We start from the raw sequence: 25,717 nt of genomic DNA, 5'->3' as shown, positions 1-25,717 counted from the left end.
ATGTTGCCACTCTGGGGGTCCTCAGAAAGAATACAGGATCTTAAAGTTGATTTCACTATTTCAAAAGAAGTCTGTTGACCACCATGCCCCAAACCATATTAGGACCAATTGAAGGGTCAGGCACGCTTGCTTCATGCCACGAAAAGTTTTCCCCCATCCCTTCATGCCACGAAAAGCCCCTGTGACAGGATGAGTATAAATCAGTGATTTTCTGTGCCTCAGAAATGTTAAGTTAGTAAGTTCAGTTTGTTTGGTAATATGTAAGATAGGTGTTTTAAGCGAGGCAGCCTTAACAAAGAACAGTTGGAAACTTCTGGGTTGGATGCTCTTTTCTGAGTATTTTTTCTGCAAAATCTCTGTGGAACCCTAACCAGGGGGCACTTACAGGGCACTTGCTTTCTTACTACTCTGGTTGGTGCTAGGCAGGGTGTGCAGAGCTACATGAATTGTCCAGGGGTGAGTGTGGTGAAGTCCACCAAGGCAGGTCCTCATGTGACAGAGTGAGTGGCCTTTCAGAGTCATGTGTGCCAGCATCAGGTGCGAGAAACAGGCAAGAGCTGTGTCTTTCCACCATCTGTGTACCTTATTTATGCCCACTTTCCCCAAATTAAGAGAGATTAGGGCGTAATTGTTTGCGTTATACACTGAACTGCCAGAGTTTCTTGAAATAATGAGCCCCCTTGTGGTTTCCTTTTATTATTATTATTACTATTATACACTTTTATTTTTAAATAGTTTAGAACTTAACAAGAAGTTGTAAAAATAGTACAAAGAGCTCTGGTGTGCCCTTCTCCCAGCTTCCCACATTGATATTGTCATGTACAACCATAGTGCATTGTTAAAAACCAGGAAACTAGTGTTGTACATTATCACAGCATCGGTTTTTACATGTATCTGCGTGTATGTATTTATGTGTATTCTTTGAAATTGTATCACGTGTGTAGATTCTAGTGCCCATCATTGCCATCGGGATCCAGAACTGTCCCATCACCATGAAGAAACTCTGTGTTTTTCCTTAATAGTCCCCCTCTCCACACCTACCCCCTGGCAGTCACAGACCTGTACCCTGTCGCAATAATTTTGTCATTTTGTGAGTGTTACAGAAATGAATCATGCAGTATGCTGTAAGCATTGGAAATTGGCTTTTTTCAACTCAGTAGAATTCCCTCAAGACCCATTCAAGTTGTACACCAGTGGTTTATTCCTTTTCGCTTTAAAGAGCAGTCTGTCCTAAGACATAGCACTGTTTCTCCATTCCCTTGTGCCCTAAAACATGGTCTGTTTGCATGCCATTCACTGTAGCACAGTTCATAAAGCCAGCTACACTTTCGGGGTTAAACTCGCCTGTCCATACCGATTGCACGAGGTCAGGATAGATGGTAAGCAGCGCGAAGTCTGCTAGTCCCTTATGCAGCCCTCATCCAACAGGTACTTAAACTCATGGAGCATCTGTGCACCAGGACTGGGATGTTTCCTGATGGTAACACAGGGCAGACACTTCTCACTGGCCAGATGCTTGCCTGTGTAGTATCATGTCAGTAATTTCTGCTCCTCGCAGCTAAAGGGAAGGTAAACAGAGATTGTCCTTCCTTTTCATCCATGGAAACTCATCCTCCTTGGAAAGTCTACTAGCCAAGGCCATGTATAGGTGGAGATGGTGAGTCAGGATTTGTACCCAGGGCACTTGAGGCCGGGCCAGGTTCCTTTGACCCTGCCAACTATGGCTTTTCTTGTAGCCATGCAATCCCTTGGAGCCATTTGGCTGCTGTGGAAAATGAGTGGGCTGGACTCCTATCTTTTTGGTCCTTTCCACCTTGGAGATTTTATGATTGTCTTTGAACAAGAAATAACTCTGCCAAATGACTGAATCATTCGCCTGTAGCTGCACTTGAACTTTGTTCTGAGCCACATTGTATTAGCCATTATTTGAAGATGCTTTGGGAATATAAAAGTAACAAAGTAGAATGCCTTTAACAATAGTCTACAGTTCAACTCTTCCTTCATTTTGCTTATTTTTCACAAAGTCTTGGGTCAGGACTAGGACTGAGCAACCCCATGGGATAATATGACCCAGGACTCCGGAGGTGACATTAGGGACAAGGAGGCAAGAGAGATTGGCTGTCAGGCAGCCCAGGGGGAAGGAGCAGGAGCTAATTTAGATGCGGGGGGGGGGGGGGGGAAGGGGCAGAGGCAGGGGCGGGATGGGGGGGGCGGGGGGGGGGGGGACGTTGGAGGTGGGTGGAGCATGGAGCACTGACTCGGGTTACAGTTCACAGAGTTCTTCTTTATGCCAGAATTGGGCTGTGGAACAGAGGAAGCTGCTGTTCGGGGCGAGTGCCACCGCTGCTGAATTTGGGCCTGCGCAGCTCCCCTGTGGGAGTGGGCTGAGGAGTGTTTAAAGCTCCCAAAAGGACTCAAAGCAGCCTTGGAGAAGGGATTCCTGCATTGGGTGAAAAGTGGAGTGGTGACCCCGAGTCACTCCTAACTCCACAGATGGTGATCCTGAGACAAATGCCTCTTCTTCCCTCCTCTGGGTATTGACATTCACCCCAAGACCTGCTGAGTTCATCAGGATTACAGGGTGGGAGGGAGCGGGATCCTGGGGTCCGGGAGGCCCACAAGACACATCACTGGGCCCTCGTTCTGTGTAGTCAGGGCAAGCGGTGGGCTCTGGAATCTGAGAGCGCCGATTCAGCCTTGCATCCTGGTGGCAGAGGGGGTAGGGAGGCATCTTGGCATGGGGGTGTCAGAAAGCCCCATCGTCGTTCCAAACCTACATTCTTTTCATTTGTGCTCTGCAGCCAGCCGCAGGTTGGGCAGACAGAAGAGCCTCAGCAGATACTGGTTTAAGGAATAGATATGTCATCTTAGCCGAGCTCTCCCTCTCCTTCATTCTTCATCCTCACCAGCTGGTCCGTTAAAGGGAGCAGAGTTAGAGTGTTCCGGAGCCCTGTGCTGGAGGCTTATGCTCTCTAGTGTCCCCTGCCTGGGGCCCTGTCCTTTCCAAGATGCAGGTGAGTCTTCCATCCCATCATCAAGCCATGTCATTTACCAGCCCTGTTTTGCTGGCAGGGAAAAAAAAAAAAAGCTGCAGATGGCCCAAGGGACTGAAACTGGGATTGGAATCTGGACTTTCCAAGCCTGCAAATCTCCTTTCTCCTCCCCTCCCCTCCCGATGGATGGCAGCAGCCACGCTTGTCACTGTCCGAGATTGCATTGGCCACGGGAGATGTGGATGATTTTTCCATTTGGTCCTGATGTTTATTTCATGCCCATCAATATCAGCCCGTATTAGGACAGATGAGGTGGTTATTTACAGGCTGTGCATTTTCACACTTGGTAATTATAAACCTTTCCCCTGTTCGGTCAGAGTTGTGGAGCTCCATTTTGGCAATTAGCAGTTTAGTATTTGTTTAATGGGAATACAAGAGAGCGTTTCGGCACATCAGTGCTTCCCTAATGATTTGCCTCTCTCCTCTGGAGCCAGCAGGTTTGGGCCTTGTTCACGGTAGGTGAGGCCTGATGGGGAGAGGCTGGAGACGGGGAGAGAGACGCATTAGCCTACCTGCCACTCCCCTCCCCCAGAGCACACTTGCGTGCACACACGCACACACTCACAACCAGTGCCGCGAATAGGCCTGGATTTCCAGAGCACAGCAGCAGCCACTCAAAGGAGCCTCACACGAGAGGCCGTTAGGCCAGATGCCATTCCATGTGACAGCTGTCAGCCTTCTGGATCCAACTGCTTCTCCTCCAGCAGCTCGTGCCTGGCCTCTCTTCGTGTCCCTCTCCCACCACCTCCCTTCTTTCACCTTCTCCTCTGTAAGCCTCTACTCAGATAACTCCAAAGAGAGCCTCCTGCGTGATGTCCTCAGGGTGGTGCTGGGCTCAGGGCTTTGTCTTGATAGCCAGCACGGAGCCCCTGCATATTGTAACTCCAGAGGGCAGACTTGCTTCCCCTTCTTTAACGTAGGGTCTCCTGGGTTTGCTCCCCCAAGGGGAGCTGATCCTCCTAGTGTGGATGTCCCTTGTAGTGAGGAAACACAGCATTGGCTGTGGCTCCCAGCTTCCCTGTGTGTGTGTGTGTGTGTGTGTGTGTGTGTGTGTGTGTGTGTGCAAGGGCATAGCCCACTGGGGCAGTGAGTTGGGGCCAGTGTCTTTTATGAATGAGAGTATTCCGAGTACTAGACATTCCCAGCTACCATCTAAGCCGTCTGGTCAACTCTGGGGCAGGAGACATGTTTTGAGTTCTTAGTACTCACTGAGCAATGTAGATTTTCATGAGCTGAGCCCTGCAGTGAGTCCCAGGGGCCCCTACCAGTTTGAGTTCTGCTGCCAGTTTGGCCCATGACCAGAGAGATCATAGCATTTAGAATCTGCCCATCTAACAGAAAGAGACCCCTACATCTTCTGTTCCTGCTTTGCTGTCTTCCAAGCGGAGCAGGGCAGTATGTTCCATCCCATTGGTTAATCACGTCTCTTTAACTTTTTGATAGGGTTTGCAGGCAGATTTCCTGGGTTCATCCAAGAGACACTGGCACTGTGCTGAGCCCTAGGAATTTTAAAACAACACAATTGAGGAAGACCAATAGGAGATGGAGGGTGACATCGGGTGTCAAATCCTGGCTCCACCATTTATTGCATGTGTGATCCCAGCCAAGTCATTTAATCTCAAGGAGCCACAATGTCCTCACCTATAAAATGGGTGTGACAACATCTACCCCAAAGCTACTGCGAGAATTAAATGCGCTCTGCAAATTGCCCATTAAGCGCCAGTAAGCATAGCTCTTACAACCATCACTATAGAGGGATGTAGGCATTTCAGAACTTAGAGTCTGGTAAGTACTTGTGCAGTCAGGAGGTGCTGCCGTCAGCTGGGTAAAAGGCCTGAATCTCTAGGGTGGAGCTGTCTGCAAACTCAAAATCCTGAAGCCCCCAAGGGCAGGTGTCTTTTTGTTAGGTTCATAGCTGCTGTCTGATAAACACTGGAGTTTGGTTCTAATCAAGTCAAATGGGAGAAGTGCGGTGGCCCCACAAGAACAGAGAAAGTAAAAGCAGGAAGAAAACAGTGCTGGCAAGAAGGGGTCCTGCTGCTGTCATGGAATATTCTGACCGTAGTAAGGCTTGGGCGCCTTCTGTGAAGAGTTTCGGAGAAGTAGTTCATGCCACGGAGCTGAGTACTGAAAAAGGGGTTAAAGTGGTAAACTTGGGGCTGGGCATGTATCCCAGTTGGTAGAGCGTAAAGTACAAGGCCCTGGATTCCACCCTCAGCACTGCAGCGGTGGGTAGGGGGCATAAATTTTATGCTACACATACTTTACCGCAGTATAAAACAATTTAGGAGAAACTAAGCAAAGCACTCCTGTTGTTACTCAGCTAAGGCATGATTGTCACTTAAACAGGCTGTGTGTTGGGAGTGAAGGAAGAGGGCTGTGCCTGGAGATAGTGGCACCGAGGACAGAGGCTTCAAGGGGGAGGATGGACAGGCCGGGCAGGGGCAAATTTGGGCTCAGAAGACCAGCATCTGAGGCCTGGACCCAGCCTCTGCCAGCAGAGACCAGCACTGGGGAAACTAAGGCTCAGAGAATTGGTTATAGCCCCTGTCTCCCACACTGTTGGAAAATACCAAAGCTATGATAATCTCTGTGGAGATACTGATGGTGTTGGGAAGAGAAACATTGGTTTTGTTAGGCTGTCTTAAAGTTCTGGGTTCAGTTGTTGATCTTCCTGAGCCATCTCCAGGACAGATCTCTGGTTTTCTTATTTGGAGACCAGGATGAGGTCCTGAGAGTCCAGAGAAAGCAGCAAGAGGCAAGGTGACTTCCTGGTCCTCACTTCTAGCCGGGGGATAAGCATCCATCTCTTTTTGAGGTCCCCCTGAAATTTCCCAGGTGGCCTTGAACTCTCAATCCTCCTGCCTCAGCCTCTCAGAGTGCTGGTATTACAGGTGTTCGCCACCACACCGGCGTCACCTCAGATTTTGAGCCCCTGTACATATGTACACGCTCGGATCTGCGGGAGGCTTGGACAGTGCTGATTGAACTGCCTAGGGGTGGCCTTGGCAGCTGGCATTTCAGCAGCTCTCCAGGAGATTTTGATGAGCAGTCAAGGTGAAAAACCACGGATCAAGATTTCAGCATGAACTAATGGGATTTTCCAGCCTACCCCACCCCACTCCCATCCATCTTTTTGGGCAGTGATTAAAGATAGATGAATCCCACCTTTTGCAAGCCCGGAGCACACTGCAAAAACTCCTGTTCAAGAGAGGAGGCAACATTACTGAGGTTTCTAGCAGAAGCTGACTTCTCTACTTTCAGGCTGCTGGAGGAGGTGTGGCCAGCAGTGCTGTGCCTTCCCCTGTTCTGAAATCCCATGGGGCCTTGGCCATTGTCACTGCACAGGCGCCAGCACCTGTGCCCTGGGCGGTCTCGCCACATCAAACAGGTCTCTTCTGAGGCCTCGGTGCCTCAAGTTTATGGAGCAGAAGAAGGCTTGTGAGCCTGCCACACTGTAATGTCATGGTCCTGCACTTGAGGGTGTTTATTTAAACTCACACTTGAAAGCTTTGAGTGGGAGCAGGAAGAGAAATTTAGAGGCATTTGTTCTGGGGGAGTTGGAAGAGCCCTGTTCTCTCCTTCCCTTTCCTCTCCTGCCTGTATTTGGCCAGATGATTTAAGGATCATTTGAAGTACCATTTCCTGCTTTGTTCTTGATATGTATGGTGTGTGGGTGTGTGTGTTTGTATCCCAGGAGGAGTAGGAAATTTCTTAGGGTGTGTGCTGACCACAGCAAAGCTCTGGAACAGCCTCACAGAACACAGTCTGCAAAGAACGGGGGGGATTTGATGTTCCCAAATGTTGTCACAGCAGCCTCTGTGGCCCAGTTTTGCGTTCCAGTCAGGGTCCTTACGTTTGGATCTTAGCGCCTGTGTCCTACAGTAATCCTTCCTTTCACAGACCTTCCCTAAGGGCAGAGAAGGGAGGGTACCTTGTCTTCTGGGAGAGGCAGGTGGAGCTGGGGTTGGAACCTGGATCCTCCCCCAGCTTTGTTCAGTGCTGCCAGCCTTGCTCTTGCTCACGGCTCCCAGCACCTGCTGAGTCATTACCTGCAGCTCTTTTCTTCTTGGCCATCTCCAGGGAACTGTTTTTTTTGTCCTCGGATCATTTTACCTTTAGTCACCAGCTCTGCATTTAGGAAGCCAAAGCTGCAGAACCCTGCACAGAAGAGGCAGCAGTCTGGGCACAGCTCTACGGCAGACCCACTGGACAAACAGAAGTATTGACCTCCCTCTGTAGGAGCGTCTTTGCATTTGACTGTAAAGATTTCCTGCTCAGCCGGCCCATGAGCGGAGCTGGCTAAAAATCTCACCTCCAGACATGGTCAACACCCTCTAGCTACTTCTACAGTCACCTGGCAAGAATGTCTGTCTCACAGTAATAAGTCTTTGACTAACTCATTCATTGATTCATTCAATGAAGTAGGACTAGAGAGGCATCGCCTACTGGTGGTAATTACAGCTGGTTTGTCACAGTGCTCATTTAGTGAGGACCACGTTGCCAGGTTCTCTTGGCACTTCTAGGATCTTGGTGGTCTGTGCTGTTGCTGCTGGGTTGAGATGTAGAAGAGGTCCCTTCACATCCTGGGGGCCCCTTTGGCAGGTTCCCATGTGAATGTGTTTCATTTAGACTGTGGCACCTGATCGTTTTAATATTCAGTCCACATTCAACACTTTTCCTCCTTCTGCCCCTTTTCTTGCCTTCATTTACTTGGCTAGTATTTTTCATGACTGTGTATCTTCTAAATGTGAGCCTTTTAAAAAAAAATTTAAGAACGAGGATCGTGTATGCATTTCCTATGGCCACAGGAATGCCATGTCTGCAGAATTACAGGGTAAAGGGTATGGGGCAGTCAACTTGACCAGTTTAGCATAGACCTCAGTGTAATTTGCCTCTCCTTTATACTTAGGCCAGTGCTTTGCAAGTAGAGCATGCCTAATAAACACAGGTTATGTAAAAGTAAGTAAAGTTGTCAGTAGTGAGCTGTTGTGATAGGGATTGTGCTAACTGCATGATGTAGACATTTTTATCTATTAGAAGGAAAGTTTATGTCCTCCAAGTAAAATTGAATATTTCCTGAATTGGGTGCAGGGGTACCTTGGTTGCCACTAAGAAATCCCTTTTCCTGTCATCTTCATCACCATGGTTCCCACTACCGTTGTTTTGGGGATGTTAGAATGTAAATGTCCAAGCTACAGGAATGAAGAGCCCCAGCTGCTGCCACACCCAAGTACGCGTCCTCTAGAAGAGATTGTGTTCCACAGGTTGGACACTTCAGTCTCTGGCCAGTGTCTTTAACCTTTGCCTTTGTTTGGGCCTCTTAGAGGAGTCTTTGGAAAGAGGGGCCACAGGCCAGCAGCTGCATCAGCGGCACCCCTGGCTTAGAAAAGTAAATATTGCGATGTGGGTGATGTTTGAGAAGCCCTGCTCCCGACCCCAGTGATGCCAGAGACCAGCAGCATCGTTCCTCTTTTCTGGACTGTCCCACACTTCAGCATAGGCTGAACCTTGTGAATAGCCCCAGACACATGCTCAGAAGCTTCTCGTGTTAGGACAAAGACCGGGCATCCCATTCTCAAATCATTTCACCGAAAGGTTACTTGACCTTGCTCTTTTGGTTCACAAAGACAACACGAAGGATGTCAGGGCTCATTATAAACCTGCCTCTGGTTATGACAAGGCACATCTCAAGGTGTAGGAATAACCCTGTTCATTCTCCAAAAACAGACCGGGTTTGTGCCGGAGCAAGGGACTGAGAAGGCTCAGATTCAGACACCTCCTGTCCTTCTCTCTCTCTTAGGGGCCCACAAGATCAGTAGGCCTGTGGGCAGCCATATCTGCTATGGAAGGTTCGTAAAGCAGTCCCACGCAGGCACCAGTATTAATCATAAGGGGGATGGTGGATGCCTCCAGTGTTTAACAAGGGTTAACGGTGGTTTGGATCTGAGTGCAGCAGAACTGTTTGCAGTCCCCCAGCCCGTTGTTTGGTTCTGGCTCTTATGGGAGGGTAGCCTGAATGGTGTTGCTGACGATGCACAGCCAGCAAATCTACCTGGCTTGCACTTGTACATTGTGCGCATGTGAGACAGAAGTACAGCGAGCCCCAGATCACTCCCAGCTGCTGGCTCCAGGGTTCACACAGGTTACCTCACTCTGCCCCTTCCTTCCCCTTCTTGGAGACTCACACAAGCGCTTCTGTTTGATTCACATAGAACCGTGAGAAACAATCCCATATGTGAGGCCGTGGTTTTCATTCTATTCAGTCTTTGTATATTCAAATTCTCCTAGTTTCAGCTCTTGCTGTTCTGCCAGATTTCCATCGCATTGATGGCTCCTCTGAATTAATAAGTGTTTTGCAACCACTGAAAAGTTTTTCTCCTCCCAGCCCAGGGACTTATCCATATTGATTTTTTTCCCTTTCTCTTTCTTCTCTAGCTACTTCTTAGATGTTGTGTTTTGTAAAGTGTTAATAGAATTTTTCTTTCACCCTGACACTTTATCTGTTCAGGAGGTCTTTGCCGGTCCCATTGTACAGCTGGACTACAGAGGAAAGAGCTCTATTCTTTGTGACAATGACTGCCCCCGAAACATACACAGATCCTCCCCCACGCTCACCGGGGTGGAGTATCCGAGGCCTAGTAAGAAAATGTCCAAACTTAGCAAGGAGGGGAGGGAGCCAATTACCCACTATTGAAAGAGGGTTTTGAAAATACATTTTTCTAAAAATTCAAAGTATTTGTTTCTTGAGTCTCAGTACCAAAACATGGCCAGCACAGAAGGGAAGTTGTTTTTCTTATGTTTGGCGTTTTCAGCTCAAAATAAGGATTTGGCAAACATCTCAGAAAATGTGGAGATGGGTGCGAAACAGATGTCCCGTTTACCTGCCGGATCCTGGCAGGCCTGGCCGCCCCCACCCGCACCCCAGGCATTGGGATTCTTATCATGTCCCAGGGCCTGAGCCTGCGATGCGATGCCATATGCTCAAGTGTGACTGCTTTGTGTACAAACACACCAGTTGATCTTATGGTGGTTTTGCTTGAGTGGTGCATGAACGGCTGCTGTGTGTACGGCCTCAGCAGGTGCCTGGGGGTTGGGGGGGGGTTCTTCAAGCCTGCCCATGGGAGGAGCCCCTGTTTCAAGTGATCTCCAAATCCACATCGCCCACTCCTGTCAGCTGGTGCCCGGGAGACAGAGGGCAGTTCCCTGCTGGAGGAGTCACAGATGAGGCCACTCTTCTCCCAGCAACTGACTTCAGGAGTGGGAGCCAGAAGGGGAGGCCCCAGGGGCTTGTTGTTCAGCCTCGGTTGCTTAGCAACAGAAGGGGGCCCGCCCTCCAGAAGGGCTTTTTAAGCCAGGCCTGTTCCTTCAATGTTTGTGTCTTGCTTGCCTGTGCCCTCTTCCCGTCTTACCTGGACTCTGCTCTTCCTCCCCTGTTATATCTGTTAGCAGCTAGAAAAATAGATTTGATTTGTCTGGAGGCACCATTTGAAACCTTGTTTTATTGCTTCACCCAGTGTCCTCTCCTCTGTGGAAGATTGCAGTCTGGGAGGAGTGAGAAATGAATAGTCTGTGATTCCCTTTCTCAGCTGGTTCAGCTTGGGTCCCCAGGCTCATTTGTGAGCCTTTGAGTACAAATCAGTGGTGCTCGGTTCCCCTTTCCCATATATACACACCCCAAATTGCTCTAGGACAGCCCTCTGGCCTAACAGTTTGTCACCCACAACCCCCCGGGCATGGTTGTATTTTTAACTGCCACTCCTGGGCACAAAATGAGCAAAGGGAACTGGCTGCTTACCCGAGCAGACCAGGTACTCTCCCGGTGAGTAGCTGATCGGTTAGGACAAAGACCTACGCCAAAGCTGTGTTTCATGGAATGAAGAGTTAGGCATAAGTAAAAAAAGAGGATTCCAAAGCCAAAGCTGGTTCATGAAGAATTTATTTTGTTTTGTTTTGTTTTTTGTTTTTTGTTTTTTGTTTAGATCCCTGGGGGATTCAAGTGTGGATCTTGAAATCTCACTGCTAGAAACATCTAAAATGGTGGCGGGATGTGTGGGAAGAGAGGTAGAAGGTGCCTTCGGTATTTTTTTGCCTGTGCTGTTTGGAAAGGACCTTGAGTTAGTGTTTTAGTTAGCTAGGGCTGCCTTGCCAAAGCACCACTGACAGGATGGTTTAAACAACAGTAACTCATTTTCTCTCAATTTTGGAAGCTAGAAGTCTGAGATGAGGGTGTGACAAGGTTGGTTCCTTCTGATTCCTTTCTCCTTGACTTGTAGGTGACCGTCTTTTGGCAGGGTGGGCACATGGTCTTCTGCATGTGTCTGTGCAATCTCTTCTTGTAGTGGGTGGATCAGGGCCACTCTGAGCACCTCATTCAATCTTCATTACCGATCTCCAGATGCCGTTATACGAATTTTTTTTGGGGGGGGTATAGTTTAGCTCACAACAAACTCTTAAAGTTCCACTGCTTATAACTGGAAAGAATTTAAATAAATCATCGTAGGGGAAATAATTGAGTAAGCTATATGCTTCTTGCTCCGTGAAATATGATATGCTAGTCCTGGGAATTGTTTCTAATATTATAATATTATTTACTTTTAAAAACAGAGGGGAAACATTCCACATACAATATAATTTAAGGCATTAGGATAGGCATAGATATTTTTACAGGAAACACTAAGGGAAAACATGCCATATGTTCATCATAATTGTGCTAGGTGGAAAGATAGCATTTTTTTGTTTCAAATATTTGTTAATGAGCAACTGTTATTTCCTGTAATGGAAACCACCTCATATATATATTGTATAGTTTGTGCAAATTCCTAAAGTAACCTGTATTCTGTATTTGTTTTACAGGTGGAAGATGCGATGCTGATGTTTGATAAAACCACCAACAGGCACAGAGGTAAGATGACTCTGGTGTAAGAAGGTTGTCCCTTCACTCTCTGCTGGCCTTCGCTTCCTCTCGCCTCCATCCCACTGACAAAAGACAGAGGGCAGAATCCAAAATCAAGCAGGCAGAGGTGTTTAACCATCTCTGAAAATCTGTATTAACCCGGGGTCACTGTAAAGCACAAAGAAAGAACCCAGATAGGTTGTATTCGTCTTCCTTTTTGGCCAGGGGAACCATCATTGCACTGTGCAGCCTCTCCCAGCTACACACTCAGGTAGACCTTTCTAATCTTGATTTTTCTTAGTCCCCTGCCAACCTCAGCACTAAATGTTCCTAGTGGAAAATATTCATAGCAGTCACTCTGTTGAGTTCTCAGTTTGCATTGAAGGAGGTGGTCGAGAAGCAGACTGTCAAGCGAGGGGAGCTCCCTTGTCCTAGGTTTGTTCAGTGTGTGTAGTTATAGACTTGGAAATGCCCTGGCACCGTGGAACGATTAGAGGACATCTGCACTGATGCGTTGTCTCCTTCATGCTGCTCCTGTGCCATCCAGGCTGCAGGAAATGTTTGTTCAACCTGGGCTCCAAGAACCTTTAAGATGACATGCAAAATGTTGTGTGTTTGAGCTTACTCAGGAGAGGATCCCTAACATTGGATGGATCGTCAAAGAGGTCTCTGACTAGCAACTCTCAAAAGAACACATTAAAATTATTACTCTGAACAGAAAAATTGCAGGAATCTAGAAAATCCTCCCCAGAGGTAATAGAATCAATCAGAGGTTATGATTCTATTTTCCTGTTCTCTGGAAGCTCTAGGTTTCTGGGTTTCCTATTAACAGGGCATTAATGAGTGGAGTTTCCAAAAGGGGTGGCAAGAAAGAGTATGGGGTGCTGTGCAGGGAGGGAGCTGCGACTGTGTTTCTTTGCCACTTGGATTGCATTTAGATGTTTCTTGTGTTGTTTACGTTCCTGCTGTCACCTGTGATGAGAAGCAGTTACCCAGTGCTGACTGTATGTCTTTCCTGTTTGGAGAAGGCGGCTGAGTGAAAGGGAGGAAGGCAAGGAGGGGGAGTCGCTGCTGGCGGGTTAGGAGAAGAACAGGCCTGTCCTGTGCCTAGTAATCAGTGCCCATCTTGAAAATGGGAAAATAAGAATTAGATGGGCAAGAGTGGAGGCTGGGGAGACGGGGAAGACAAGGAGAGGACAGAAGGCCACACAGATGCATGCTTGCAGCGGCTTGAAGCCATCCTCGCTGTCTCTCCTGAGTCCAGACTTGTGGTGGGCACCAGGGAGAGAACTGGCAAATCCTGAGCCACACACCCTCCTGCCTGTGGATGCAGGACCAGCTAAATGATGCTAAACGAAGGACCAGCTAAACGAAGGGTGCAACCCCTTCATCAAAAACGATGAAGAATTTCGTGGCCACCACAGGACATTAAACCAAAGGTAGTGCCTTGCACAGACACACACCTAGGAAGCCAGCCTGAGTGGTGGGCCAGGGAATAGTAGGCATGGGAGCCATGTGTGGAGAAGTTTCTAGAGGGTCCTGGCAACTGCCTCCCCTCTCTTCCTGTTTCCCCCAGTATTCTTTCTGTGTAGGCAAGAGCTTTGGCCCAGGCATTTTCAACCCTTCAGAAGAGCCCGGGAGAAATTTCTCTCGGGCTGGATCCTGAAGCTGGGATTGAGCTGAATTCCAAGCACTTAGGGGAATGAAAACCAAGCATGTGTTGTGCAGGCCCCCACCCGAGTGGCAGAGTGTGCATATGGAAGTAGGTGATGAGCACAGAGAAATACAAACCTCCCACAGGTGCTGTCCCCAGCCTTTCCTTCACCTCCTCACCTCCTGCCCTTGATTATCTTACCAATAAGAAAGTGCTGTGGTGACATAGCTTGAGGACTCCTCTCTGGCTGGGTGCTGCCTCCAGATCTGTTCTTTAAAAGGCCTCAGCCATGAGCACCAGGGGTCACCGCAGCACAGCGGAGCCCTCCATCGGATCCAGCACCCAGCCCTGTCAGGCAGCTGGCTGCTGATTCGTCCTCAGCCTCGAGACCTCTAGCCCTGTGCACTCAGAGCCAGGCAGCTGCTGCTCCAGGGAAATGGCACGAACTGGGCCTACCTGGCCTTCTGTGGCTGATGGGCCAGGCTCGTGATGCACCAGGCCACCATAGCCGTTAGGAACCAGAGGTCAGGCAGGGTCTCCACTCCTCCTCCCCTCTTGACCACCTCCTGTGCCTGCTCTCCATGGTCTCCCTTAGGACAGGGATGGCTCTCAGGTACGTCTGCTTGGCAGTTGGCTTCTCTTGTCACAGAAGCACCAGGCAGGGCCTCACTTGTATCAAAGGAGAAAATCCAGGGGACAAGGGACTGTGAGCTCTCAGGATGGGGTTGCCTCACACTGGGGAAAGCCACCAAAATACCCCTTCTCCCTCTCCGTGCCTCCATGTGGGCCTTCTTCCCACGTGGGCCTCCTTCTTCCGCTGCTCCCTCTGCACAGCCTGGAAACCCCTCCTATCATCTCAGGGGCTTTCTCTAGAAATACAGGAACTAGGATTGAGGAGTTCTAAGACTCGGGGAAGTAGGGATCTAACTATTGAGGATGAATTCCTTTAATTTTTTTTTTTTATAAACTTGAGAGGTGTGAGCAGTTGCTGCTGGTAGGGGTTCCCCAGGAAGCCACTGCGAGAGGGGCTAAGCCTCATCCTGCAGGAAGCGTATGAGGAGATGCTCTCATTTAGGGTTGGTGGCAGGTAAAGCCAGCCTGCGGGTCTTCCTCGGCCCTGGATGAGGTGAGTAGGCATCCCTGATACATACATGGTCTTCTTTGGAGACAGCCCACCTGTGATGTGGGTGTGACCTGGGCTTCCTTCTGCTCGGGAAATCCTGGAGGGCACCTAGGGCTGGGGCCATCTTCCAGCAGTACTCCGAGTAGCTAGGAAGCATGTGCTTCATCCATCACAGCACCCGCCCTGGCTTCTGCTGTCTTGGTTTCATGGCTCTCTCATCAGGGTGCAATGAACCGTCTTGGTAGAAACAGCCAGGCGCTTACCAGACCAAGTGCTGAGCAAGCTCAGTGCCTGCACAGAGCACTCCATCTCTGTGGGGAACCGTGCTGCCTAGACTTGCATAGGACTCACCTGCGGCCCATCTGACCTGTAGACACTGTGCTAGGCAGTTGTGAAGGCTGGGGAGCCTGTGAATAGGGGCTTGAGTGCTTCCTCATGCTTTGTCTTCACACCAATTCTTCGTGCTGGATCTCCGCGTGCGTCCACTTCCAGATGAAGAAACTACGGCATGAGAAGTTCTGGGATGCCATGTGGCGGGTGCCCCCAACCAAATGAGGAGCTGAGCTACTGGTGGAGGCTGGGGACCATCCTTGGCCTTGCCCATGGCATCATCCTATGGCTCTCTGTGAGATGACTTAGGCTCAGGTGAGAGGAGGGAACATTGGCTTTCCAGTTCTTCCCAGAGTCATTTCATTTGCTCTCTAAACTGTGTTAGGAGCAGTCTGAAAAATAAGGGGCTGATACCTTGGAAAGTTTGTTGCTTTATCCTTGAATTCAGCATTGGGTACTGTTTGCAGGGTGTGGCTGGAGGGAACCCTGAGGGAGGAGGTGAACCTGCACCTTCTGTCTGCTTTGCTGTTTTGCTAGCAGGAGGCTAAGGTTGAAGAGCTGGGAAGGGAGAGAAAACGGAGTAGCTCTGTTCTCTCTTTACTGTCTCACAACCTCAGCCCTGCGGGCCAAAGTGGAATGTGGGCCTGTTGGTTGCTACAGGACATCCTACACTCGCCTCCTGCTGGAAGAAGGGAGCCTCCAGTGTGAAGATCACTCCAGGACAACTTCACTTGTCCCTCCCTCTGACCCCAGCCCTGGGTTCCTGAACCCTGCGCTGCTAGGTCCCTCCAGGGGATTGCTGAATGGTCAGGAGCCCCGTGGAAAAAGAGCAGGGAGTCTCTGAAGCTTTGCCCATCGCCTGTGGAGGGTCGGTTTGTTTCTGGCCTTGGCCATCCCTGTGGCTGCCATTACCCAGCAGGCCTGTTTGCTGTGGAACATTGCCAGAGGCAAAGGAACAGGATACACGGAGAGAAAAATAAAGATTAGTGTGATGGATGACTTCTCCCAACAGTTAGCAGTCACTTATTAAGAGCAATGCTAATGGCTTTGGAGAGGAGTAACAGCTCCAGACACTACCAGTCCCCAGAAGGGCTACTCCCCCATACCAGCCAAGCCAGCCCTTGGACAGAGGGGTCTTTTCCCAGCCTTGCTGTGCCTTCTTCCGAGCTGGAGAGGCACAGGGGTGAACAGAGCCAGCCAAGGGAAGGAACTTTGCACAGACTTCCCTCGAAACTGGCACTGAGAGCCTGGCTTCTCCCTGGAAGCTTTCTCAGAGTCTGAGACCCAAAAGCAGTTGACCCAAGTTTAAGATCTCTACCATTCGCATAATCAGTTTATTTATTAAAACGGTGCCAGTAAGATGTAACTGAAGCTGTGATAGAAGGTAATGCTTTTCTAAAGAGAAAAAACAGCCCGTAATGCCTTGAATATCTGCCAGACACTCACTTTTGAAATTGACCCCTGAGGTCCACATTGACTCTTTTATGTATGCTATATAAAGTTGATTAAGAATCGTGCTGTAATTATTTGTTTATTGGTGCTCAATTCTCAAAAAATGAGGGAGGCATTTAACAAGAATTTCACAAAGGCATAAATTAAATTTTTAAAATTTTAAAGTGTTGCTTCATTTGTAAGTGAGATGTCAAAGACAATGTATGCATTTTCTTTTCCTAATGAGACTCTAGCATTTTGATTTTATTTACCTGGAGAAGAAGGCTAGGAGAATTTACAAGCTGTAAAGGTGACTGTGGGGTGGAGGAAGGATATTTGGCAAAGAGGTCCAAGAGAACTGTTGTTGGATGGGTCAAAAGTGTGATAAGGGTAGGTGGCATCTCAGCTGGTGGTAACACTTGTGCCAGTGCAGTTCAGATAGCACCCTAGAAAATAGGGCGCCCCTAGTGCTCACGCTTGGCTTCTGGAGCAAGGTTGTCTACAATTATGACTGGTGTTTTCCCATCTCTCGGATCTGCTAGTATTCTTGGTGTTAGTTACTGCTGATGGTGTCCCATGTCTGAAATATGTTAAGGGGTTTCTTGAAAACCTGTAAGCCAGTAGTTGATCATTTTTGGTGTTGATCCCAGTTCTGCGTCTGGGTTGGAACACAGGGTTCTGTGCCTCAGGTGGGAGCATTCTAATGCTGGGGCCACATTGAGGGGGTGGGCACAAGGGCATCGTGACTCATTGGCAAGGATTTACCCCCAGACCCCATAACCTTGCAGCAGGAAGGGTGAAAGAGGTCTGGGGTAAGGAGCCACAGCCCCCACCCTGAGTCATGGCTCTGATACTAGCCCCAGAGCTGTCTGCACATTTTATTTTCTTGTTAAATAAACATCATTAGCCTTCCTGAGAAATTGGTGCAAACACAACCTCGCAAATAACCAATTAAAAGGGCAGAGTTGAAGGGGAATGCAAATTTGAAAACATGTAGAAGAGGCCATTAGAGATTCCTGTAGATGCCCCAGCCTTGGCAACATCGATCCAAGACCTTAATTTTATTTCTGACAGGAAAGCCAGGAGTGGGCTTTAATTTTTTTCCCCCCTCTGAGTTAACTCAATTCCGGAAGCGCCCATTCCGGTGCTGTCTCTTGAGATATTAATCAACACAGTCGCTTGGTTTCTGTTCACCTGCTTTGCTTTGTAGACACGGAGTTATACAAAGCCCTCAACTCCCTAGCAACAGGGCTGGGGGTTCCTGGGGCCAGGGGGAGCCTGCAAAGCACGGGGACTTGGCATGCTGGGTGAGCCACGTTTTCTTTAGCCACAGCATAAATCTTAAACCTCTTTCCTTTGGGACAAAAGCGCTGGCACCAGAAGGGTGGTGAGCTAATAGGTCTTTCTGCCTTCCCCTGGCTGTGGCCCACAGAAGCAGAAAGGCAGTGGGCTGGGGGTCAGCAACTTCATTGACCCAGAAACGGTTTTTTTGTAGAGCGGGACAAAGTATCTTTTGTTGGGTCCTGTTCCCATAGAGGCCGAGGCTCTGACTCTGAAAACATGTTTGAAGAGCTCGGTCAGGGCAGAGTGTGGAGGCCTGAGGAGAAAAGGAGCCTCTGCGTTGGTGCCTTGATTAAAAGTGCCCCTTTGGGAGCCATAGAGGGCTGGGCCAGGGGTCACCAGAAGCCGTGGGCATCTGCTTCCCTATCAGGATTCCTAGGGCAGCCCTGGGAATGATGCAGCTCTGGGTCTGAGCTTCTGTTTGAGCCTCGTGGGTCAGAGGGCAGGCGCCAGCCCATCTGCATCTCTGTGTTAGCAGGAGATGCTGGGAAAGCCTAAGCTTTAGCGTTGGCCACTGTTGGTTTCAGACCCCAGCTTCTCCATGGGTGTGAGCTCAGGCAGGGGCCCGAATACCTTTGAGCTCGGCTTTGCTCTTCTGTGCAGGTCATGCGCCTGCTCTGGCACGGTTCAGTGTTTCATCGTGCAGACTGCGCCAACAGGAGCTGATAGCCCTGCTTTTTCACTTCCTCCTCTCAAACTGGACAGTTGGTTTCATGTCTTTAGGCAAGCAAACTACTAAAACCAGTGTTTGAATTTGGGGACTCTCGTCTTTAAAAGTTAAACTTTTTTGGTGGGTGTTTTCCCCTGCCCTTTGCATATAACACATAGGCTATATGGGCCTAGACTATTTCTGATTCCATAAGTGGAAAAAACCAGAATGGCATAGTGGTGAGGAGCACAGGCGCAAGAGCCAGGCAGTTGGAAACTAAGCTCTTTAGTTTAATAGCTGTGTGACCTAGGGCAAGTTACTTAACCTCTCTGTGACTTAGATCCCTTATCTGTCAAATACTAAGATGACTCTAGGGTAGCCCACAGCTTACATCATTTAATGAATACAAAGGGTTTAGCACAGTCTCTAGCCATAAGAAACACTCGGATATGTTTTACCCACATGGACATACACTCCTGGTTGCAAATATTCCTAGGTGAAAAAAGCGTTTGCCTCTAGGAAAGAGGATTAAATGACCAGAGGTACAGAGAACCAGGGAAATTTACTGTATTCTTGTTTGCCTTTTGAATTTTTGTGCCATGTGTTTGTTTCCTATTGAATTGTTGATTTTTTTTTTTTAAACTTAAGCGTTAGAATTCATTCCAGTTCAAACTGTCATCGCAGTGATGTATCAACAAGAAAGAGAAGCTGCAAAAGAAAACACACCCATCCCAGCAGCCTGACACAGTGACTGTCGTCACTTGGACCTCGTTCCTGATGACGTAGGCGTACGCATTTGTGAAGTGGCTGTAGTTATGGGGGTGGGGGCGCACCCTGTGGGTCTCAGGCTTTGTTGAGTGAGGGGTGGGTCCCGCCTCATCTGGGACCACACTGTCGGGCCACAATTATGTGCAGTGAGACTCCTCTGCCTGGGGGGAGTCTTTCCCTAAACGGAGGGTCAGGGAGATAGATGAGGGTTTTCTTGGTCGTTTCTCCTCTTCTCAGACAATGTGCTATTATTAGTAGAGCCAGACCGGCCTTTATATAAAAAGAATTGTATTTACTCAAGCTCTTTCAAGACCTCAGAGTTCAAAGTGCTTTGAAATTAAAGGAGAAAAAGGTTAAAAACCTTTTCTTACCCAAGTTATGATTGGTAAAAGTGTAGGGGCCTTACACAGGATGGCAAATACAGACTACTCTGTGTCCTCATTGTTTATAGCTTAAACAACAGTGTGTCGCCTGCTAAGCTGAGGAAGTGTCCTGACTGGGTGGAGCAGGGGTAAAAGCTTAGGCCAGAGTCACACTGCTGGGTTCAAATTGCACTTATCAGTGTGAGCTTGGAAAAGCTGTTAACCTTCCCTGAACCTCAGTTTTCTCATCTATACAATAGGGTTATTATTAACTCATACACACTTGTGAGATTCAATTTAGATAATATATATGAAGCTATATAGAATAGGAGACTACATGGAAAGGTGAACTTATTACTAGCCCACCATTAACTGTTGTTATTTTACTATTTTGTGGCTATGTTTACTTGGGGAGCATAGGGCATGGTTTGCTGACTGGAGAGAATGTTAACACTTGGCTATTGGCAGGAGCTGTCCTTTTCTACAGTGGAGGGATGGGTTGACCTGGGTCCTCCAAAAAGATAAGTTGAAATCCTAACCTCTGGGACTTTAGAATGTGTTCTAATTTGGAAATAGGGTCTTTGAAGATGGAGTCAAGTTAAGATGAGGTTTTCTTAAGTAGGTTAACCCAGGATGACAGGTGCCAGGATGAAGAGAAAAATCAATGAGAAGGCTCTGTGACCTTGGAGGCAGAGGCTGGAGTGGTGGCACTCCTGGCCAAGGCTTGTTGGACACACCAGAAGCTGAGAAAGGCACGGAACAGACAGTACGGCCCTGCCAGCACCTTGATTTCATACTTCTAGGAACTTGGAGAACTGAGACAGGATAACTTTCTGTTGCTTTCACCCCTACCTTCTGGTGTTTGGCAGACCAGTCCTAGGAAAATAACACAGAAGCAAAACAGTGCTTTCTGTTCAGTGTGTCCCCTTGCCTTGCTCCTAGTCTGTTGTGCCTTCTCCCTGTATGCATTCCTCTCCATGGCCTCCACCAGCAAGATCATGTGCAAGAGAAACTAGAGAAAAGGCCTTTTATGTAATTGAGGACACAGCCCAAAATCCTAATGTGGTTCATGCCTTGCCTAAAGTCTAATTAGCTGAAGACCCTGACGTGGACTTCAGGATGTTAAAGATATTTTTTGGTAGAGAAAGACATTTGAACTCTGAGGTTTATTGCTTAATTTAGTGACCTCCAGGACTCAGTGGGTTCTTTGGAAGCCAAGGAGTAACCGAGACAGTTAGGAGGTGTCAAAATTCTCAACTCTGACAGTACAAACCATACTTACCAGAGCATGTTTTCCATCGGTTGCTTCATTCATCTTGGCTATTTAGGGAAACAATGAAAAAAAAAAAATCAAGAAGAAGGAAGAGAAAGGAAATTAGGAGAGCATGCAGCTGGCATCCTTACATACCTACCTGTGTTTCCACCCAGCAAGACAACAGCAAACTTCAAAAGCTGACACACAGACCTCTTGATTTCTTTATGTGGCCCCGGAAAGCCTTCCAGGCAGGAACAGTTGCCCAGTTCAGTCTTGGAGTGAATTTGAAGCTACACTAATGCAAGCGGGGTCATGATGGCAACACCTCCGGGTCTGTGGTTGTGAGGACACCGGTGGGCACAGCGGCCCTGAGTAATTACAGCACGCCTGTGGCTGTGCTTCTGTTCCTCCACAGGCGTGGCTGGCGAACCCAGCAGTGCATAAAAATAACTGCCATGACTTTAAAGCGATCAAAGTTGTGTGTCTCTGAGCACTCCCCACAAATGTGAAATTTGTCCCTCAACTTGCCAGCTGTCCCAATAATCAGGAAATAACAGAGTGCTTCTTTCCCCTTGATGTGGTGAGCGTTGGCGCCCGTGTCCTGGCACCTCTGCCGAGTGCGTGTGCATCGCTGACGTCCGATTTATTATCTCTGAGGGCCGGGCCGGTTCATGGATGATTCATGACTCTGCTTTCCACTGCCGCTGGAGGTGACATCATCCATTCTGGGCCCAGAATAGACACAGAAGCAACACTGGCCCCCTGTTTTGTGTCTCTTGCCAGCCCTGAGCTCCCTCCCACTCAGCTGCTGCATGTTCATTGAGTAGGAACCACAGCGGACCCAGGGAGCCCATCAGAAACATCTCCTTAGCAGAAGGCTGTCCGACAACATAGCAGAGGACAGACCTTCCCAAAGTCCCATCTTCCCTTTTGCTCCTTTATTTGGAATTGAGATCTCCCCTGTAACCCACAGAGCTGCTTAACTCTTGTGGCCAGTTTTGATTTCCTCGTGTAGAGACAGGGTTGGTTAGGAAGGGCTGCTTGGCACCTCAGCCCAGCGTTAGATGCATTGCGTGATGAATTATGGCTGTTATGTCAGAGGTTTGGAACCGAGGTGGTGGTTTTTAACCCCACTTGCCCATTAGAACCATCTGGGGAGTTTTTAAAACTGCACTGGCGGAGGCTTGGCACTGATCATCTTTAACATTCCCCAGGCTGATGCCAGTGTGCATTCTGAGCTGGGGGCCCCGGCCTGGGTCACAGGATCCCCAAGGAGCCTTCCAGCTATCAAACCCACCCAGGCAGGTCGAGGCTACTCCTCCTCAAGTGGCCTGCTACCTTAGGAACCCACCAAGCGATGACAGTTCTTGTTTGCTTGCTTAAGAGAGAAAAAAATGGCACTGGCTTCTTTGTAGTGGGTTCTTACAGCCGGTATGAAAGAAAGATCAAAAATATTGGTTTGATTTTTTAAAATCCATCACACCACTGACCCGTGGTGTCTGGTAGGTGGGGGAGGTATGCCGGAACCAGGGTCGAGAGTTCTTATGTGTTTTGCTGTCAGAGCCTGGTGCAAAGGTATCTGCCTACAGACTGAGATCTCAACTTCTTCCCCATTTCCAAAATCCCCGGTCTTGGCATCATCTGAAGTCTTCTTTTAATTAAGTTGATTTTCATTTGCTCTGGAAAGAAATTTCCTGATTCAGCTAGTATATTTATGTATAAACTGTGCTGGAAACACCTGGCAATTTTTCTGAGTGACAATAAGAAAAGGTAGTCTGAAAATTACGGTTTAATTTGCTCCCTCTCCCATCCTGCCTTACCCTCCTAGAAAAAAAAACGGGAGGTTTACAAAAAAGGCTTTGTATTTTGCCCATAGTGCTAATCTGTTTTACAACAGAGATATGTGTATCCACAATACCTAATAATTTCCCTTTATGTTATTTTTAGAACTCAAATTTTTAATGGACATATTGAATCATTCTTTGGCAAACAGGAAATCATCTTAATTGCATGTTTTTATTTATTTTGAATTTGCAGGTAGGTCCTAAAGGGATGGGTTAAGCATATAGAGTTAGAATGAGCACCATGGTAATGAGTTTATTTTCTGGAATTACAAGCTTTGTTGCCACTTTTGGGTTGCATCCCAGCTCCGTGTGTGTGTGTGTGTGTGTGTAATGCTTTTTATAGGGTGTGTATGCCAGTGATAGTGTATGTGTCTAGACAGAAGGACATGGGACACATTTAAGTTGAATGTAGCCCTTGGTCGGTTGTAAAAAAAAAATACGCTGGAATCAAAGACATTGTAAAGGATCAAAATAGGAAAATAAGTGCCTGCTCCTGTTATTTTATTTCAGGTTTGTGGTTCCTTGATATGGGGACTAATTAAAATCCCCAGGTGTAATATAGACCAGTGCCCCAGCCTAGTCATTCATTAGTATCGTTAACTTTTCCAGGACAGTGGAAGTGGCTTCCACAAAGTGGTTGGATCATAAATGGTACCTCCTGAGTTCTCCCTCCTTTTCCTTTCTTTTACAAGGTTCTGTAGCAAAGTGTGGGGGATAAGGCACGGCAGGTAGCCTAGCAAATCTTGCTGCTGCCTGGGCAGTAGCAGCTGGGGAGGGAAGAGGAGAGCAGCTGTGGTCATGTTATTAGTCATTCCGTGAAGAAATTGATTTGATAAATAATAAAGCAGTGATATTAGCAACACATGCTTGCAGGTCAGATGACTTCAATGAAAACCCCCGGTTAAGTGTGTGTAATGGTTCGACAATATATATGCCTTCTAAAAACATCCTATTTTAAAATGGAAATTGGACTGTTCGCGCAGTTCTTAGCAAATATGCCAAGACCATTACCAAAGGGAGCTTGGAAATCTGAAGGATGATCTTTCTATTTAACTTGGCCTCTACCCTCCCCCTTTCAGCCCATGCTTAAGCTCACTTTGTTTCCCTGTCCTTGCCTTTTCATTTTGTTAACTGTTTTGATTTGTAAAATACTATGCCTCGCACTACACTCCTTTATGATGATTTACTGTGCTGTTCTTATCTTTCACCTTAAATCCTTGATAAGAGCATTTTAAAAATGAAATTGCTACCTGACACTATTATAAAATCTTGGCTGGCAGCCAGGGGAGAAACAAGAGCTGGGGAGGAGAAAAAGGAGACTGAGTTTAGAGAAAGGAAAGATTTTTACAAGAAGCTGAGAGCACTTCCCCCCCCCTGAATTTTGGAAGCCTTTTCAAAAGGAAAAAAAAAAATTTAATGGAGCATTAATATAGCCTTGTTATGCCTTTCACCATTGCATGGTTAACCGGGGTGGGGTGGGGGGCTGTGAGAGGGTCACCAGGCCAAGGTCACCTTCATGGAAAATGAAATTTATGAATATATCTTGCCGTGGATTGGAACTGGTTAGGTGGATTCATGGATGGATGGATGGAAGGACAGATGGATGGACCGACAGACATATAGCATTTAGGCAGCTACTATATTTATAGTTTGGAGCACGTGCCCTTCCTAACTCTGGATATCCTCTCTCTCCTATACCCTACCCTATTTTGTTCCAGACAAGTCAAAACAGAATCTCCTTTAGTTCCATCCGCTATGGTGGCTGACTTGCTAGGGGAAGATGGAAACTTTTTTTGTACTGGTTTGGCTGCACTGTATGTCTGGAGATCTCCTTTTATCCACAAAAGGCATCAGTGATTTTGGCCGGTGGGGGAGGGCAGCAATAAATAGAGCTGTCTGGAGGAGCAGGCTTTTAAATTCTAATACAGTGATTTAATGAACTCTCGTCTTTAATTCCTGTGACTTGGCGAAGACAGCCATTCTTCCCATAATGGAGCTTGTTAACCCATCTCAGTACTGACTGCTGCTTTTATTATTATTATGACGACTGGAGAACTTAAGTGTGAATGTTGGAATAACAGGTTTCCCAAGTGCCTGGCAGAGAAGGGGGTGTGTAATGATGATGATCTTCTGTGGGAGTAACAGCGGCCACCGTTGGATCTGGCACCGGCGTCATTGTATCTCAGTCGCCTGAACTGCCATTTGTGACGACCTGGTATTTACGGACCTAGATTATCAGGGTGGGGGAGAGTGAGGCCGCAGAAGGGACACTCATCATCCCGTCAGGGCTCGACAGCCGAGGTGCAGCTGCCGGGCGCTGAGGCCGCAGCCCCGGGAGGCCCCTGTGTGCAACTGGAGATTCTGGAGCGATTATGGCCAATTTATCACGCGCCTCATGAAAATATAATCCGCCACCGAAATGACTGCTTTTGGAAACTGTCTTGTCTCTTTTGAGTGGAGACTGGAGACAACCAGACAAGGTTCGGTGGTAACGAATAAAGAAACATTACTTTCTGAACACAATCTTCTGTTACCAGTCACTTTTCAACAGACATTCAATCAAAATGCTAATAGCGGCTGCAACAAGGGAACGCGGTTATTGTAATACTAATTGATTGGTTGGAGGGTGGGTTTTGATAAGTACAGCTGAAGGTTTCTGAAATATGATTCTCTTTAATTACTGGGATGCTAATAAAAAGGAACAAATGATTTAATGATGATTTCCTGGGTGATGGCATAAAGAGTTTGTTTGAGTTTAAAGTGGGATACGATGGAAATGCACCAGAAAGAGAGAGAGCCCTGCTGGGTGGCCTTGCCTTTGTCAAAGCCGGGCTGGGGATCCAAATCCAGAATGCCCTTGGAAGGCTGTGTGGAAAAGCGATAAGAACCTCTCCCAGGTGGTCAGGGACAGTGAGGCAGTGGGTGGGTCCTAGCCTGAGGTCGCTGGTATTTCCAGGAGTGAACTGGGTACACAGACCCTTCCAAGTGCTCCTCTTGGGCGTCTTCAGGCT

The 25,717-nt window shown here is 47.9% G+C and overlaps 1 protein-coding gene across 8 annotated transcripts in view; it reads left to right on the top strand.

Moving 5' to 3' along the window:
• Nucleotides 1-25,717, top strand: part of Msi2 (musashi RNA binding protein 2) — a 363,233-nt gene that overhangs the window by 218,287 nt on the left and 119,229 nt on the right. For all 8 annotated transcript variants that reach the window (XM_010620230.3, XM_010620228.3, XM_033762960.1 and 5 more), the window contains one exon: nucleotides 11,910-11,958. In XM_010620230.3, the coding sequence (XP_010618532.1) occupies nucleotides 11,910-11,958 (49 nt within the window). The remainder of the gene's footprint in view (nucleotides 1-11,909; nucleotides 11,959-25,717) is intronic.

Source organism: Fukomys damarensis, unplaced genomic scaffold, assembly GCF_012274545.1.
Source record: "Fukomys damarensis isolate Sample0158 unplaced genomic scaffold, DMR_v1.0_HiC HiC_scaffold_13, whole genome shotgun sequence".
Taxonomy (NCBI): Eukaryota; Metazoa; Chordata; class Mammalia; order Rodentia; family Bathyergidae; genus Fukomys; species Fukomys damarensis.
This window is presented reverse-complemented; position numbering and strand designations above follow the sequence as displayed.